Source organism: Rhinatrema bivittatum, chromosome 11 (assembly GCF_901001135.1).
Source record: "Rhinatrema bivittatum chromosome 11, aRhiBiv1.1, whole genome shotgun sequence".
NCBI classification, from domain to species: domain Eukaryota; kingdom Metazoa; phylum Chordata; class Amphibia; order Gymnophiona; family Rhinatrematidae; genus Rhinatrema; species Rhinatrema bivittatum.
In genome coordinates, this window is record NC_042625.1 from 43,308,652 (window position 1) to 43,325,405 (window position 16,754).

The 16,754-nt window shown below is 48.2% G+C and overlaps 1 protein-coding gene across 3 annotated transcripts in view; it reads left to right on the forward strand.

Annotated features, from left to right (window-relative positions):
* ULK1 (unc-51 like autophagy activating kinase 1) overlaps nucleotides 1–16,754 on the forward strand; it is a 147,003-nt gene that overhangs the window by 77,037 nt on the left and 53,212 nt on the right. For all 3 annotated transcript variants that reach the window (XM_029619486.1, XM_029619485.1, XM_029619484.1), the window contains exons 10-15: nucleotides 7,003–7,085; nucleotides 7,822–7,872; nucleotides 9,337–9,425; nucleotides 11,776–11,935; nucleotides 13,948–14,008; nucleotides 15,716–15,805. In XM_029619486.1, coding sequence (XP_029475346.1) covers nucleotides 7,003–7,085; nucleotides 7,822–7,872; nucleotides 9,337–9,425; nucleotides 11,776–11,935; nucleotides 13,948–14,008; nucleotides 15,716–15,805 — 534 coding nt within the window. The remainder of the gene's footprint in view (nucleotides 1–7,002; nucleotides 7,086–7,821; nucleotides 7,873–9,336; nucleotides 9,426–11,775; nucleotides 11,936–13,947; nucleotides 14,009–15,715; nucleotides 15,806–16,754) is intronic.

Sequence of the window (16,754 nt, forward strand, 5' to 3'; positions counted from 1 at the left end):
GCAAGACAGGCACAGGATGCTTGAGATTCTGCAATTAATGGATGCCCCAAAAAAGGTAGTGATGGTGCCAGTCCATGATATCTTCAAGGAGCTGGTAGCCTGCCTTTGGGAGCACCCCATCTCGGTGCCACCGGTGAACCAGAAGACGGACGCAGTTTACCTAGACCAGCCTACCACCGGGTTCAAGCACTGGGTTCAGCTCCCCCACCAATCTATGGTGATAGCCTTGGAAAAGGCAAAGAGGATCCGCACCCATGCCTCAGTACCCCCAGGGCGAGAGCATAGGGCACTTGATGCCTTTGGATGCCGGGTTTTCAGGGTGCAATGCTAACTGCCCGAATTGCTTGTTACCAATTGTACATGGGGCAGTACTCCAGGAACCTGTGGAAACAAGCCCTTAAATTAAGTGAACGCCTACCAGGAGGATTTCCAAAAAATTATGCAGCAGGGCCTGGAGCGTGATAAGTGCGAAGTTCGCTCTGCTTATGACGTCTTTGAGACAGCCATGAGAACCGCCGCGGCGGGCATCAGGACTCGGCAGATGGCATGACTACGTGCCTCAGACTTAGGCTCTGAAATCCAGGACTGCCAGCCGCCCAAGAAGCTCCCTCGGCAATATCTGGAAAGGCCCTTCTACCGGCCATGAAAATAGTACCCGCCAGCACAGAGGGCCAGACCTCAATGACGTCCTCCCAGAGCGAGGCCCAGGCAGCCTCGGGCACCCCGGGCAGCCACAGTTCCACCGCAGAAGCCCTCCACAGGGTTTTGACTGGCAGCCAGGGAGCATGAGCCAGCCCTTACCACATGACACCGACCCTCCGGTCAGGGTTTGGCTCCAACTGTTTGCAGACTGATGGACCTCGATAACATCGGACTTCTGGGCCCTGTCCATCATGCATCAGGGCTACAGGTTGCACTTCCAGCAAGTTCTACCTACTCGCCTCCGTGTCCCCGGTGGAGACCAACAGGGGACTTACAAATGCTTTGGGTAGAGCTCTCCGCCCTTGTACTAGCCCTAGCGGTCGAACACGATCCGCCCAGTCAGTACGGCGAGGGGTTCTACGCCAGGTATTTTCTAATCCCCAAGAAGATGGGGGGGGGGGGGGGTTCTCCGGCCCATTTTAGACCTGAGGGCCTTAAACCATTTTCTGGTAAAGGAGAAGTTCAAAATGGTCTCGCTGGGCTCCTTGATTCCTCTTCTCAAAGTGGGAGACTGGCTCTGCTCTCTCGATCTAAAAGACACATATGCCCATATCCCCACCTTTCAGGCAGATTGACAATACCTTCCATTCCTTGTCGATGGGAGTCACTACCAGTATCGCATTCTGCCCTTGGCTGGCATCCGCGCCCATGTCTTTACCAAATGTCTAGCGGTTGTTGGTGCATATCTTCGGAGATGGGGGATTCATGTCTTCCTATACTTCGACAATTGGCTTATCAAGAGCACTTCAAGACAGGGCACAGAGTGCCCATGCACCTCTATCCATATTTTGGAAACTCTGGGATTTCTGATCAACTATCCAAAATCTCATTTGCAACTGGACTTCATTAGGGCTCGACTGGACACTGCCCAAGCAAAGGCTTTCCTGCCTCGGGACAGAGCGGAGACCCTCTCGGCTCTCTCTCGAGTAGTCTCCACTTGCTGTCATGTCTCGGTACAGCAGTTTCTCCGTTTGCTGAGCCATATGGCAGCGACGGTTCATCTCACTCCCTTTGCTAGACTACACTTGCACAGGGCCCAGTGAACGCTATGTTCTCAATGGTTACGTGCTCATGTCCTAATCACTACACTGCTATGTCATTCCCTCCAGTGGTGGGCGAATCCCTCCAGTGGTGGGCAACTCCCTCTAATCTGGAAAAGGGAATCCCCTTCTGGAGCCCACAACCCCAGGCTACCTTCACCACAGTCGTGTCTTGGTCGGGGTAGGGAGCACATCTTGCGGGTTTCCACACGCAGGGGCTCTGGTCTGCACAAGAATCACAGTCTCAAATCAACTTCTTGGAGCTGCGAGCAATTTGGTACGCCCTCCAGGCATCCCGAGACCAGCTCCTGAACAAGGTGGTTCTTGTTAAGACCGACAATCAGGTAGCTATGTGGTATCTGAACAAACATAGGGGAAAGGGATCCTTCACCCTCTGTCAGGAGGCAGTCCACATTTGGTCGTGGGTCATCAACAACAGCATCCTCCTTAGGGTGGTGTGACTCCCAGGGGTGGACAACACCCTGGTGGACTCCTTAAGCCATGTCTTTCAACCTCACAAGTGGTCCCTCAGTCAAAGGGTGGCGAATGGGATCTTTCACTCATGGTGGACCCCAGACAGATCTCTTCGCCTCCTTGGAAAACAGGAAGGTGGACAGCTTCTGCTCCCTAGGCCAGAAGAGCTGGTGGATGCATCTCGATTCACTGGGGCACCGGGCTGCTGTACACTTATCCTCCCCTTCCTCTCATCTCAAAAATACTCCAGAAGCTTCACCAGGATCAGGGCTCCATGATCCTGATCGCCCCCTTTTGACCCTGTCAGATCTGGTTTCCGACCCTATGGGACCTGGCCTCATGTCCCCCGATCCAGTTGGGGATGGCTCTGGACCTAATCACTCAGGATCTGGGCAGACTCTGTCACCCCATTCTAGAAGCCCTGGCCGTCACGGCTTGGATGTTGACCAGGTGACTGTGTAGGCCCTTGGCCTTTCAGAAGGGGTATTACGGGTTATTCTGGAGTCCAGAACACCTTCTACCAGAAAATCTTACAATATGAAGTGGAAGAGGTTTTCAGCTTTGTGCAAGGGACGCAGTCTGGATCCCTTTTCTTGCTCTCCTCCCAGCCTCTTAGACTATCTACTGTTCTTCTCCGGATCTGGTCTGCAAACCACATTGGTGAGAGTTCACCTCAGCACCATAGGAGCTTATCAAGGGGTACAGCTAGTACTGCGATCTCATCCATTTGTGGGGCGGTTTATGAGGGGCTTATTACAACTAAAGCCCCCACTCACCTTCCAGCGGTTTCCTGGGATTTCAACATCATTCTTTCGCAACTCATGAAATCTCCGTTTGAGCCCTTGCAATCTTGTGACCTGAAGTACCTTTCCTGGAAGGTCATCTTCTTGGTTGCAATTACCTCGGCTCACAAGGTCAGCGAACTGCAAGCCCTAGCTTCGTATCTACCTTATACAAAACTTTGTCACGACAAAGTGGTCCTCTGGACACATCCAAAATTCCTTCCCAAAGTGGTTTCAGAGTTCCATCGCAACCAGTCTATTGTGTTGCCTTCCTTTTTCTCAAGGCCTCACACTCGCCAGGGTGAACGGGCTGTGCACACACTAGATTGCAAGAGAGCGCTGGCTTTTTACTTAGAGCTGAAGGCGCCTTACTGCCTCTCCACTCAATTCTTTGTCACCTTCGATAAGAACAGGCTATGGGTTGTTGTCTCCAAGCAGACTTTATCCCATTGGCTTGCAGACTGCATTGCCTTTTGATATGCCCAGGTGGGCCTACAGCTTGACGGTCACGTCAAGGCTCACTCTGATTGGGCCATGACAGTCTCGGTGGCTCATTTGAGTGTAGTCCCCATTCATGAGATTTGCAGAGCGGCGACCTGGAATTCCCTTCACACATTTACCTCGCATTATTGCCTGGACAAGGATGGTTGGCAGGACAGTTGATTCCGACAATCCGTCCTTCATAATCTCATCCAACCATGAAAACCCAACTCTCCCTCCGTGGGCCCTGTCCATGGGTGCAGGCCTGCTCCTTTGGTTGTTGCAACTCTAGTTGTGCACGTTGGGAGCAGCCTGAAGCTACTTAATCACCTATGTGTGAGGACTACCATCCTGCTTCTCCTTGGAGCAAGCAGAGTTGCTTACCTGTAACAGGTGTTCTCCAAGGACAGCAGGATGGTAGTCCTCACGAAACCCGCCCGCCACCCCACAGAGTTATTTTTTTTCTGTCTGTTTGTTGTTTTACTTTTTCACAAATTCTATGTTACAAGACTGAAAAGGGACCACGCATGGACTTTGGTTAGCTGCATGCTGGGCATGCTCAGTGTGCCAGTCAAAGTTTCTAGTTCCAGGCTCCATCAGATGATGTCACCCAAGTGTGAGGACTAACATCCTGCTGTCCTTGAAGAACACCTGTTACAGGTAAGAAACTCTGCTTTATTACATGGAAACATTGAACATAATGGCAGATAAAGACTGTGCAATCCATGCACTCTGCCCATGCACTCTTCCTCTCCATCGGAGTTCCTCTGTGATTCCCTTGAATTTTGATATTGTCCTTGTCTCCACCACCTCCGCTGGGAGGCTGTTCCATGCCTGAACTATAAAGAAATATTTCCTTAGAAGCCCCCTTGTTCCAGTGCCTCCTTTCTTTTGAAAGAGACCTGCCTCCTGACTATTTATTCCTTAGAGGTGTTTAAATGACTATCATATCTCCCATTTGCCCCCATGCCTCCAGGATATACATAAATTAGATATTTATGCCTTAGAACGAAGACCTCTGACTATGTTAGTAGCCACCCTCTGCACCGACCCCATCCTGTTTATATCCTTTTGATGGTGCGGTCTCCAAAATTCTACACAGAAATTCCAAGTGAGGCCTCGCCAGGGACCTATACAGAGGCAATATCACCTCCTCTTCCCTGCCACCGATTCCTCTCTCTTTGCACTGAAATATCTTTCTGGCTTTTGCCATCACCTTACCAACCTGTTTGGTCACCTTTAAGATCATCGGCTATGATCTCCCCCAGATTCCACTCTTTATCTGTGCACAGAATTTCACCCCTTATTCAAAATGAAAATAGGCTTTTATGGCATAAGGAAGGAGAGGCTAAATAAATACTCATCTCTTCCCTTGTTTATAAGTATCATAACTCGCCTTATTTGTAAATACTTTGTTTGTGGAATTGTTCTGTGGTAAGGGTATTAATGGGAGTCCATCGAAAACTATGGCAGCCCCTCCCCCTCCAACATTTTTTATAGGTTGTATGAAATGATTCCCTCTCCTGCTGGGCCAGATATGCAGGTACTCTGTGGGTGTGTATATGTACATACTCAAACATATACTATACATATACATACACACACATATACTATACATATACATACACACACATATGTGTGGTGTGTGTATCGATCTGTCTGTCTATATATAGATATATACACACACATATACTATACATATACACACACACACACACATAATGTGTGGTGTGTGTATCGATCTGTCTGTCTATCTATATATAGATATATACACACACATATATGCACATTCTTGTGCTGTTTTTGGGAGGGGTCGGTCTGGTGTGGTATGGTTACGATTTAACCTTGAATCAGGACCGTAGTGCCCCCACTGATCGTCCTTATCAGTTTGTCTGCAAACTGCCTTGAACTGGGCGATAACCCGCAGCCTGGCAAATAAATGTAGAGTCACAGATTCCAACAGCAAGTTGCCCTCTTGGCTGCAGAATGAGGCCGGAGCTTGGGTGGCAGGGCCTCTGGTGCACTGGGCAGTACCCAGCATTGTGCGTTCTCCACAGCAGCGAGGCAGAGCGAAGCACTGAAGATTTCAGGAAGTTCTGCGGGGGTTCAGGGGTAAAAGGTGTATGGGTAAGGGTCAGTATCTAGGCTTGTTGCCTCAGTTCATTGCTGACCACAAACTCACACACACAGTACGCTTCTCACTTGGGCTAGCAGGGGCCTTCAGCTGGGACCCTGATACCTCCCCTGTCCGGGAATCAGTTCTGTTATGCAGCAGCCTCTTGGTCAGTGCTTCTGGGGGAAAGGGGGGGGTTTTACTCATTCTTTTCTGGGTTTGGGTTTGGAGTTTAGAGATACAGAAGTGGGAGCTGGAAAAGAAAGTGAACAATTGTCCCTGGGGGACCTTGCCATTTCTTGGAATTGCAGGGCACCAATTAATTCATCTGACGGGCCAAGTAGGAACTTCGTAGAAGGGCTGGAGACGTTTAAATATAGCTCTGGCAGGACCCCCCCTCCGTTCTCATGTTTCACTAAGTCGGTGTTCACATCCTCACCACTCAGCACTTTGTGCCACCGGTCCCCCCATCTCTTCCAATGCCTCTGCACAAAAGCGCCAGAGGCAAGGCGGTATCGCATTTAATGGGAAAGGGTGGCAAATCCCAGGTAAAGTCACTTCTCCGGGACAGGGGAAACTCGACCCAGCATGGTCAGAAGGCAAGGGAAGCACTTGGGGGACTGAGTGCACGGTGTGCAGAGAGTGAAGGCCGAGTGCAAGATGCCCAGGAGTGCCAGGAGAACGCAGGGGTCATTATAGGATGGGTTGCAGCTTTTCTGTGTTTCTCCCCAAGCCCATCCACCGATCATATACTGCCGAGAAATAAGAAGGACATGCCAATATATGATGTTGTCTTTTTATTGGACTACCTTAATATGTTTCTTGACTTGCTTCCAGGAGTATAATGTTTGACCAATAAAAAGGTGTTACCTTTTTTATATATATACCTATATACACACACACACACACATATATATACACATATTTTCTTAGCCTTTATTTCCATGCATTGAAGTGGACTATCATGGCAGCCACAGTACTTTATCCAAGAAATAAAAAGTCACAGCAAGGAATCCAGAAAACGAAAATCTGGCAGTCTGGTAGCAACCCCTCGAGTGTAGTACAAGAAACCAGGGTGCTGGCCCTCATCTTTCTTGCTGTGTGGGCTGCAGGCGAGAATAGGGCAGGGGGAGTCCAGGAAGAATACTGAAGGCCTCCTCCCTGCACTGTCTGTTCTGAGCAGCCACACCTGAGCCCTTTCTTAAAGCTTTTGTCTTGACTGAGAAGGTAACCCTTAAAGGAGACAGCCCAGTCACTGGTGCACAAACCCTTTGTGATGTATTTTGACCTCACTTTTCTTGTACAGGAGATTTTTTCTTTTCTTTTTTTTTTGACAAGGCAGAGTAGAAGAGAGCAGACTGGATTTCTCTGCCTCTGTCCTCTAACCTCTCTCAATCTGTGTGTATCTCAGTATCCCCAGGGAGACTTCCAGTCATCTGAGGCAGCTCCTTCTGGGCCTTCTGCAGCGCAACCACAAAGACCGCATGGACTTTGGTAAGATGGTTTATTTCAGTCAAGGAGAAAGAACGGAGACATCCGAGAAGCAGAGCACCACGGCCCCTTAACGTGTGGCTGTGTGTGTATAGACGCCGAAATGTGTGGCCTAATCCCAGTTTATGGACACGGGAAACTTAGTGGGCACTGTTTCTAACCAAAAAAACCCCTCCAGATTGAACACCTTCCTCTTATTGAGCCAGCCAGGAAGTGGATGTGAGAAGCACTGCTCAGGGATCAGAAAAGTTCACAGACCTTGATAGAGGGAAAATGCCTTGGCACAGACATACAGAGAAGGCCAGAATATGGGCTTTGCTGGAAGAGAATGAGCTTATCCTGTATCTGTGTGAATGGGCCTTCAATGGGTGTATTTTGGCATTGGAAAAGAAAATGTGTTTCTGGGATGATAATTTGCAAGAGCGGTGCAGTCAGATAGGAGGAGGGGGCCACTTCTAGAGCTGAAAATGCAAAACCGACCAAAAGGGTGGATGAGTGGAAAGAAGCAGGATCATCGACTTTTTGACCTCACCAGATGCAGCCCCAGGGGCACTGCCTGTGATCTCAAGGGCTGTGGGTGCAGGAATTACCTGCCCTGCAGGGACTTGAAGGGAAGAGACTGTGAGCTCAGATTGGACCTTATGGCACGATACAACCCTGAGAGTCTCTCTAAAGCTGTGACAGTGGTTCAAGACTGCAGTCTGACTGGCACCTCCTGTTTTTATTTTTTTTTTTTCAGATGAGTTTTTCCATCACTCTTTCCTGGATGTGAGTGCCTCTATGAAAAAGTGTAAGTTTAAAGGGTGTGCCCTGGCAACCTTTGCTTGACGGCTGGCTCACGTTACACGTAGGCAGTGTTCGGTGTGGCCAAGACTGGGCTGAGCCAGGTTACTGTGCCTAACGATATATGGGGCTCTTGGGACTGTGGGAGGGAGGCTGACTCTGTTTACCCTCTCTGTGCTGTGCACAATTACTGTACTGAGCACATTATTCCCATGATACAAACAATAAACTGGATTAAGGCACCACTCTCTGCATAGAAAGGTTGAGATAATAGTCAAGTAAAACCGTTTTGGAATACAAATCTTTCAGCATGACCAGTGACAAGGCCCTTCTGAGGCATGCCGGATACCCAGGGTGTCGATAGCATATTTGGAATGGAATGTATTCTTCTGTGTGACTACGGTTAGTTTAAATCAGGGATCAATATCCCCCGGCAAGGCACCCAGAGACCTCCCTCTCGGCATGCCACTCTCTCTCCTCCGCCCCTACCAAGGATGCAGGTGTTTGCTGGGAGAGGCCTCCCTCCTCCCCCGAAGCAGGCGTTGGCACACGGCATCTCCTGGAGAGAAGTTCCCTCTTTTATGACGCTTTGCCCAAAACCATTACCAACTCTTGGTTTACATCAGGGGTTCCCAAACCTGTCTTGGTGACCCCTACTGGATTTTCAGGATATTCTCAATTAATATGCATGACAGAATTTGCATATCTTGGATCTCCAATGTATGCAAATTTGTCATGCATATTTATTATGGATATTCAGAAAACCAGATTCACCGTGGGGTCACCGGGAAACCCTGAATTCGATGGTGTGCCCAGGGATCCCAATTTTATAATAATGCTTTTAGGACTGAAGTCTGAATATATAAAGTACACATGGACCTCAGCCCAAATTTTAAAAGCAAACTTACACTTGTAAGCTGGCTTTTAAGCTTAGCAGAACTGCATGTACCTTTTGCGCAGCGTAGGTGTGCACATTGATGCCTGCTAGGAAGGAAGTGTAAAAGTTCACGGAAGCGCTTGCATGCGTACTGTCGAAAATCAAAAGTGTGCACCTAAATGATTTCCCCGCCCCCAACTCCACCTCTGGGAACGTCACTTTGAACTATGCAGGTAAATACACACGGAATCCCTTCTGCATGACCTTTATGCATGCCAGCCCCCGGGGTAATTATCAAAACACCAACTAGCCTGGGCAGCCTAATTACCGTGTATGAATCATTGTAGCTGGGCTCTGGCCGGGTTATCATACGTGGGACTGGAATGCCACCCAGATTCTGAAAATGCCTTTCCCAAAAGAATTAAGCTTGCCTTTCTCTGACAGCAGTGTCCCACATAGCACGCCCAGACTCTCTTTCTGAAAATGGGTCAGTCTGCAGAGTGAGCAGAGCCGGAGGAGAGAGGGATGGGAGGAAATTGGAGCACCAGGAAGAAAAGTGTGTTGATGAATTGTTTTTCCTCTCTCTGTTTCCAGCTGCCCCTGTGCCAATGCCCTCTTACCCCAGCTCAGGATCTGGAAGTTCCTGCAGCAGCTCCTCCACATCCCACTTGGCCTCTCCCTCGGTAGGTAATGCCAACAGGCAAGCTGTCAAATGTTGCTCGTCCTCCTGCTAGCATTGTTGCCTTTTTTATGACTTGCAAGAGGCTCCTTTTGTGTGGTATGCTCCAGGATATAACCCTCCAGCTATTAACTCCTTGAGTGCTGTTGACGTGTTTTCTTTTAAAAATCAAGCAGAAAAAAGTGCCTGAGTAGTTGGTGAAACTTCTCACTTTAAGTTGGCCATTGAACATTTGAACACTTTGAACATCTAATGTTTGCCAAGTATGCAGCTTAATTTGCTGAATTTAGAAATAACACACTTACCAGTGTCTGTATTTGTCTGCTAAACAACTTTATTTTCCATTAGTTAACAGTGGGGTTCTCTCTCTCTCGCCTCACTTCTTCCTCCATTTAAAGGGTCTGATATACCCCTTTCAACCAATTATGTTATTCTTGCGCTGCCCTGTGCTTCATAGTAAAAACTTATAAATACTGCCGAAAATGTGACCTCAAATTTACTATATCAGCTTCCTGTTTCCCTTTGGCACTGTTGATATAGGTGATTCAATCTGTGTGGACTCCCCAGAGCTTTTAACTTCCATGAGCCAACCATTAAAAAAAAACTGTTTCCAGCATATTTTATAAGTTATTAGTGTCAAGCACCCAGCTGTACAGTAATAACTAATAAAAAGGCTTCCCCATCCTGAACTGGTTAAAAGGGGCAATTCAGCAAGCTGTAAGGTCTTTTAAATGCTTCAGCTTGTCAAAGAGAATCAGCAGCATGCACAGCTGTGATCCAGAGGTTTAAAGGTCACTTGTACTCAAGAGCATAGCAGGCAGTGAACAGATTCTGTTAGAACACCAGCCATCCTGCTTGCCTGAACTTCCCCACAGCCTTGCACAGCTAGAAAATAATGAATCCCATCCCATATTTCAAAATGCATTGATCAAAAAGTGTTTTACAAAGCTGCCAGTTTGGACTCGGACCCAGTCTCTGGTGAGCTGGTGATAAGGGACCTCTCTTCCCTGATTACCTGTAACTCAAGGTTGACAAAGCCCTCTGACTCTCTGAGGTGGAACTGGATGACTGGGGAGGTGGGAGAGGAGGCCAAGAGCCTGTGCTTAGGCAGCTTTTTTTTTTTCTGTGGAAGGCAGCTCTTAGCCCTAACTTGCCTTCCATTCGTATTTATTTTATCTTTTATTACAGATTTGTGAAACACCTACTGCCTAGGCCCTAGAGGTGATGCACAAGCAAACATGCATAAGTGCAACATAAAAACAATATTACAAAGCATCAGCAGATAGGAGATGGAAATTTCATGATAAAACAAGTGTCCAGGACTGTCCTGAACTCCTGTGGCGTTATAAGTACGCCTGCCTAAAGAAAAATGTTTTGCTGTTGTGGGTCCTTGAGACTCGAGGCAGTGTCGTGCCAGGGCTTTTAAGTCAGAGGTGTGGGAGGAGAGGCAGACACCTTAGAGAGACGAGCCAGACGTCCATGATCCTAAACCCCAACCATATGCAGGTATTTATTTGCTGGCAGATGGGATTTATTAGCACGTGTCGGGGTCTTTATTTATTTAGTTTTCCTTGAATATGGGCTCCAGGGAGCCCCATCCTTCGAAAAATAATTGGCTTAAGAGAGTGGCTTTTTCACATTTCTTTTATGATTTGTAGGGTTTTTTTGTACAAAGTATAGCAAGAACGCTTTATGGGGAGATTGTGTCCCCCGCCTATCACAAGCAGAACGCCGGGAGGTCGGACGTTGTGCGTTGCTCTGATCTGACGGTGTAGTGTGGCGATTGCAAGTTTCATACTGGTCGGGCAGAAATGCCACTCCCACGGCTGTACACTCCTCGTACTCTTTAGTACTTCTTCAGCCCATCTAGAGTGTATTTCCCATGTTTGTGTGCGATCTGCGTCTGACTCCCATAACAGACCCAGGCAGGGTGGAAGGGTAGACAGCTGCCGCCGGTGGGTGCAGTGGGAATATTGCCCACCACCACAAAGAGAACTATCTATGGAAGGAGATAATTTTTGTGAAGCTTTAAAAGCTCATTTTTTTTTTTTTTTAATCTCCGAAGGATGTGTAGGGCTATAAAACAGCTCCATACACTCTGAGGATCCTGTTAAGTATGTTATCTTGCCCTACAGCTTAAAAGAGCAGCAGTTATAGATTTTATAAATCAAAGCTGCATTGTCTTGAGATGAAGCAAGCCTTTAAGTCAAGAGTTCCTCAGCCACCAAAACCATTAATGAAAGGAGTTGTTTGGATAATCAATTGTTCTCCTTGTCTGCAGAATATCTTGAGTATAGCCAGCTAAATCTCAGGGTTGGTTTTTTTTTCTCCTCTTCTTTTCATGTTTCAACCAGTCTCTGGGAGAGCTGCATCAGCTGCAGGAGAAAACGCTCACTGACCCTGCCCAGGACTCCCCAGGGTTTCTGCAGGGCTCCAAGGACTCTGCAGGAAGCAGCAGCAAGAACTCATCCTGTGACACCGATGACTTTGTCATGGTCCCCGCACAGTTCCCAAGTAAGCCAGGCTTGAAGTGCTCGTTGGAGGTCGGGGCCGAAAATGCATGGCGAGACAGCTTAGCCCTAGGCATGTGCAGCTTGTGCGAAACAGGGAAGGCCTGGATCCGAAACTCGAGTGCGGCTTACAGCCGGGCTGCTTAGCGAGTCAAACTGGGGTTTGGTTTCAGCCTGCCCAGTAATGCAGGCTTTGTGGATGTTTCTTAAAGACGAACCTTTGGCTGCCTCGCTGTTCCGACTTGCATTGCTGATAACTTCATAGTTTGTTTTTCTGCTTTTGGTCTCATGCACTCAGACAAACAGTAAGATCATCAGTATGGGACACACAGTTTTATTTTTGGGGAATCATGGGATGCACTTTTGTTATTTTAAACTAATGTAACTGATGGAGGTATATAGACTGATACTGTCCATTCAGCCTCCGGAGCAGCTCTTCAGAGCAGTCCCCTCAGGGGCCTTGACTGCTTGCTGCTTCTTAACTAAGAACTGGAGACGTAGGGATAGATATTTCAAGAGCTGCTCAGAGGCAAGGTTACCCGGATACTTTTGGATATTCAGCTGCAGCTAAGAGGTTAAAGTTGCGGGCTGAATATTCATTTAAATCTAATCGCACAAAGCTCATGCAATTAGATTTAGGATAGCTATTTGTGTGATCACAATTAAATGGACAGATTTAATCGGTTAGTGCTAGATATTAGGCTCACTAGCTAAAGTTTGAAAACCCCCGCTCTGGGCATGCCCCAGCCCCTTTAATGTCTGGCTAAATCTGTGCTCTCGGCAATTTTATGCCAACAGATCTTAGACATCTGAGAGGAAGTTTTAACTGGTTAAAGGATGATTTTAACCAACTAACTCTTCTAAATATTGACCCTGTAGCTCCCATTCTCCCGTGATTCAGCCTTACAGAGAAAGAAACTGATTTCACCAATCTTTTTTAGTGACGTTTGCTTTGCCATTCTCCTGTTTGGCCTACCCGACCCTGGTGGATGCTGAGGGGACCCAGCAGGGGCTTACCTGAAGCAGAATATGTGCAATGATGAAATGTTGCAGAGAAGTGACCCGGAAATTCTCTTATGGGGATGCGCTGGGACGGGTTTAGGCTGTCATTACATTTCTTGCAAAGTCAGCTCAGGCAGGGGACTTGGACCGCATCAGCGCCGTCGCTCTTGAAACAGACAGAAGGGGGCTCTCCCTCAGATCCTCCAAAGCCCGATTGCTGACTTTCAGTCTGAAGCACTAGACAGTCAGAAGCCAGTAGGTAGCCTGTGACGTGCCAGTGGCTCGCAGGCCAGTCTTGTACGGCATGTCCTCTTTGCCCAAGCTTGACCACACCTAATCTCAGGCGGGATGTGAAGAACCAAGATAAAATCTGAAAATAAAGCAAAAACACACTCTTCTTTTAAATGATGCAAAGTGTTTGTAGAGTAGCGTTTCTCCTGAGAATTATGCTTTAAGCCGCTTGCGGTGCGTACAGCGGGTGATTGTCATCCACACCACGAGGTGGGGAGCCTTGTGATACTGTTCAGTTTGGCTCTTCTCCATCGCAAACTCTCGAGTACCATGTGAAATGGAAAAGAGCTAGAATAAGGAAGCAGAAAATATTGTGGGTGGCTTTTTGAAGCACAGCTTATTGGTGAGTGGCATTGTTTGGACACCACCATCTTTGTCACTTTCCTACTCTGTTTCATTACAGTCAACGCCTGGCTGTAGGGAGGGATGGTAGAGATGGTGAGGGATGAGTTTACTGGAAAAATTAAAGCGTTTGATTGGTTCCAGTCTTGCTTTGTCTCTGAAAGGCTCTGTTCAGTAATGTAAAACATGAAAGGCACTAGGGTATCCTTAGCGCTATTTTTTGTGCTGCTATCAGAGGGGAGATACTGGATTGACCAGGAAGTTCATTGATACCACATGGGTGTCATGGTAACATTTTCACTGGTTAAAGCTTGCCTGACAACAGCACCCCATTGCCTCATAGGTAAACCTAATCCTTCGCTCTGCTTGTTTGCTATGCAGGTGATCTCACCGCCGAGGCTGCAGGAGGGAAGCCTGTTCAGGACAGCCTGATGTACAGTGGGTAAGGCAGGTTGTTGCAGCTTTAGACTTGAAATCCCGGAGCATCAGAGCCCCTTTTCTACTAGACTTGCAGGTCACTAGACCCTCTTTATAAAGCTACTGTTTGGGACCCAAATAGCATGGGTGCTACAGTGGGAGAATTTACACTGATGCTTCAGGCAAGATGGAAGCTATAAAGGGAGCAGCTTTGCCAGAGTGCCTAACGGCGGGGTCCCGGGGTCCTTGTGAACTGCTTGCAGTGATCAGGGATGTGTTTTAGCTCTAATAACAAGAGATGTTGGCAGATGAGCACCATTTGCCCCACTCAGTCTCCCTGCTTGAGAATCTCTCCCAGAGCCCTTGCCTCCTCTTTGCGAAAGCTTGCTGCTGCCCTGTCGCCGCTCTGGGCGTGTTGGCTTTGTCTCCCCCCCCCTCTCTGGCCATCCAGTGTGCCATGTGATCTACACATAATGGCTTTAAAACTTGCCCGGCACTCATCACACACCTCTTCCCTTTTTGCTTCCATCCCCTACTTTCTAAGCTCCTCTTATTACTGCACCCCCACAGCTGTCCCACGCATGCTTAACTGCTGCTCTTCTAACATCAATTTTTTGTGTAGAACTTACATAAGACTGCTGTTAGGGCTGTTACCCGGTGCCTCATGCTTTATGCTTCCTGTCCTGACTGCAGCCACATTTTGGGTGGCCCCAGGAGTGGGTGGAGGGAGGAGGCGTCTATTGCTTTCCATTGCACCATCAGTTACCGCTGTATCAGGGGAGACCCTTGACGTTGCTGTTACACACTCCGGGAGCACTTTTGGAACGAGTACATGCGAATCGGGTGTTACTCTCTTTTAAAAAGTACAAAGACGAGAGGGCACGCAATGATGTTACTAGGGATGTGCATTCATTACCTCTGTTTCAGTGGGTACCCGCCTACCTCGCAAACGGAGAGTATGCGTGGATCTCAATTAATGCATACTCCGTTCTCCCACGTGTACCAGAAGGTTGGTGTGCCCGCCGAAACCGATGTAACGAACGCACAAGCCTAGAAATTACTAGGTAATACAATTAAGACAAATCGGAGAAAATATTTTTTTTACTCGACGTATAATTAAACTCTGGAATTTGTTGCTAAAGATGTGGTGAAAGCTGTTAGTGTAGTTGCGTTTGGACAAGTTCCTGGAGGAAATGTTCATAAACCATTATTAAGGTGGAGCTGCAGAAATCCACTGCTTATCCCTGGAATAAGCAGCCCGGCATTTATCTACCTCTTGGGATCCTGCCAGTTACTTGTGATCTGGATTGGCCACTGTTGGGATCAGGATTATTGGGTCTGATGGACCTTTGGTCTGACCCAGTGTGGCAAATCTTAGGTTCTTATGTAGTTTTCTCTGTGCCTTTCTGAAGCTTGCGTTCAGCTCATCGGATGCATGCACAGCATTTTAACAGTTTGGTTCTTTTGGGCTTTAAGCCTTCAGAACCAAGTGATGCATAGACCATACATAAACTGAAGTCTGGATTTACTGCAGCGCCCCCTGCAGTCACAGCTCTGAAGACACTGCTTGTCTTGCAAATTGAGTTGGGGAATGACAGAATTTTCCTAACCGTCAAGAGCTGCAAAGTTTCTCCAAACATTTGAAGAATATTTTCTCTCCCTTCCCCCCCCCTTTCTGTCTCTCTGGGGTCTTTTCACCCTCTCCCTCCTGCACCCTTTCTCTCTTTTTCAGGAGCTCTCTGGTGACGTCAGCAGGCCTTGAGAGTCAGGGAAGAACCCCATCCCCTTCTCCACCTTACTGCGGCTCTCCTAGCCCATCGGGGTAAGACAGAACAAGACTTAGCTGTGTGACGTGTGAGCCTCCCCCTGGCAGCTGCAGTGCCCCTCCCAGCGCTGCCAGAATGCATCACCTGCACCACACCACACCACAGTATGACCTGGCAGCCTTTCTTGGTTAAGACTTAATTTATTTGTGCTTTAAATGCAGGTTTTACTTTAGTTTATGTTTACCCCCCTTGTGTTTGGAGGCGTATTTCTTTTACATATTGTTCAAAGCAAGCAGAAATAGGTGGATCTTGGTGGAGCCCCCGGCTTGTATTTTTTAGATTTAGCTCGTGCCTTTTCATTGATAACTCAGGATGAGTGACATGCAGGTATTTCCCTGTCCTCAGAGGGCTCGCAATCTAGGGGCCGGATTTACTAAGGCTTTTCTCCCATTCTGTGTCTAGGGGGAAAGTGCTTGGTAAATCCGGCCCTAAGTTTGGACTTGAGGCAATGAAGTGACTTGCCCAAGGTCACAAGGAGCATGAGTGGGGTTTGAGCCCTGGATGCCCACTGCTTTGGCCACAAGGCCTCTCCTCCACGAGTGTGCCTGCTCGTCAGACACAAGTTTGTAGCTTCCCTTGTCCCTTGGGATGGTGGCACCCATGAGCTTGCCCTGTGTGGAGCTGCTTTTGTTGTCAGGGATGGTGGTGAAGCGGTGCCCGCTCTCTGCTCTCTGTGGTAGAGCACACACAGCCTGTAGGACGCTTTCTTCTGCTCAGGGCTCTTGTTTGGCAGATATGAAACTGCCTGGGGGGGGGGGGGGGGGCCCGGCCCTACCCTACCCTACCCTGCCCTGCCCTGCCCTGCCTCCAAACCTCTGAAAATGAATAGCCTCGGCTGGGATCAGAGCAGACCTTTGTGTGGATGGGGATTAATTTCTTATCTCAGGCAGCTTTTCTCACCTCCTGCCCCCGCCCCCCCCCCCCCCCCCTTCACTCACAGAGCAG